Source organism: Etheostoma spectabile, chromosome 18 (genome assembly GCF_008692095.1).
Source record: "Etheostoma spectabile isolate EspeVRDwgs_2016 chromosome 18, UIUC_Espe_1.0, whole genome shotgun sequence".
In the NCBI taxonomy this organism is placed as follows: domain Eukaryota; kingdom Metazoa; phylum Chordata; class Actinopteri; order Perciformes; family Percidae; genus Etheostoma; species Etheostoma spectabile.
In genome coordinates, this window is record NC_045750.1 from 13,791,172 (window position 1) to 13,792,355 (window position 1,184).

The 1,184-nt window shown below is 37.8% G+C and overlaps 1 protein-coding gene across 1 annotated transcript in view; it reads right to left on the reverse strand.

Annotated features, from left to right (window-relative positions):
* The window catches only part of mtmr9 (myotubularin related protein 9), an 11,869-nt gene extending 10,687 nt beyond the window's left edge, over nucleotides 1-1,182 (reverse strand). Inside the window, exon 1 of the mRNA XM_032543636.1 lies at nucleotides 1,064-1,182. Coding sequence (XP_032399527.1) covers nucleotides 1,064-1,182 — 119 coding nt within the window. The remainder of the gene's footprint in view (nucleotides 1-1,063) is intronic.
* Between the last annotated feature and the right edge of the window lie 2 nt (nucleotides 1,183-1,184).

Below are 1,184 nucleotides of genomic sequence, written 5' to 3' on the forward strand. Positions count from 1 at the left end.
TTAGATAAGCAAATATGTTTACAGTTCCAGTAATAACTTTGTTTGAATTGAATGTTTGGGAAAGCTCATATTCGTTAAACACCTCCAGCATGAGTTACATTTTTGGTGGAAAGGCTCAGAGTTGGGATGGTAAATGACACTACATTGTGGTTAGAGATGTTCCAATAAGCAGTTTATTTATGTTCTGTGGCGTTCATTGTTTGTGTTTGTTCATGTTTCACAAAGAGTTTAACCCGAGCCAGACCGTACCACAAAGATATAAAATCACATCTATACAGGGATAGTAGTTTACAGCTATTAAAATATAATAAAATATATGACACACTAGTATAAGATCAGTACTCAGTTATGGCCGATACGCAAGTTCAGGTATCAGAATCGTATCGGGAAGCAAAAAAATGGTATCAGACCATTTCTAATTGTGGTTAAACTGTACTGCTTAATCCTAAAACTCTTTGATGGTGATTCATTAAATGCTTTTGTGTGAGTCATCCATATACATGTACAGAGTCAAGCTGCTGCTGAGTTTTTCCTAACAATTTCTTTGTGTCGAGTTCATTCATGTGCAAATATTAGTTTGTTTGCTTGTGATTTTTTACAGCCAACGTTTAATCCTCATGCTGTTTACAGCTCCCCACCCTTCTCAGTCACACAAAATAAATGCTGAACCTTTGGAAAATACTATGTGACTTCCTGTCGCAGTAGTTTCACATCCTCCCTCCCCTGTAAAAGTCAGGCGTAAGCATACTAAAGAAAATACTAGCAGTGAAATGCTCCAATTTGTTGCATGCAATCTCAAACACAACTCTACCGGAACTGTGTGTTTCCTCCCTTGATATTCTAAATAATTTTACCAAACACACATCCTGCTGATCTGCCTCTATGTTCAGAATAGGTTTCATAAAAACGGCACCTAATGCAAAAATGCACTGCACAACATATCCTTTTCATGTGTCATTGTATTTTTAACATAACTAAAAGAAACTGAAAAGTGACATTGACTTGAAAAACGACAAAGGAAAAAGGTCAATTCTCCCAGAACAGTTACTAAGAAGCTCATCACCTTTTCTCTATAGAGTCAATGTTTGAATGAAGCAGCCACAGCTCCTCTGTGTTGTCCTGTCTGGAGGAGAGAATCAGGTGATGACCAGTCAAACACAGGGTCCCCTCCACGGTGGGCATAA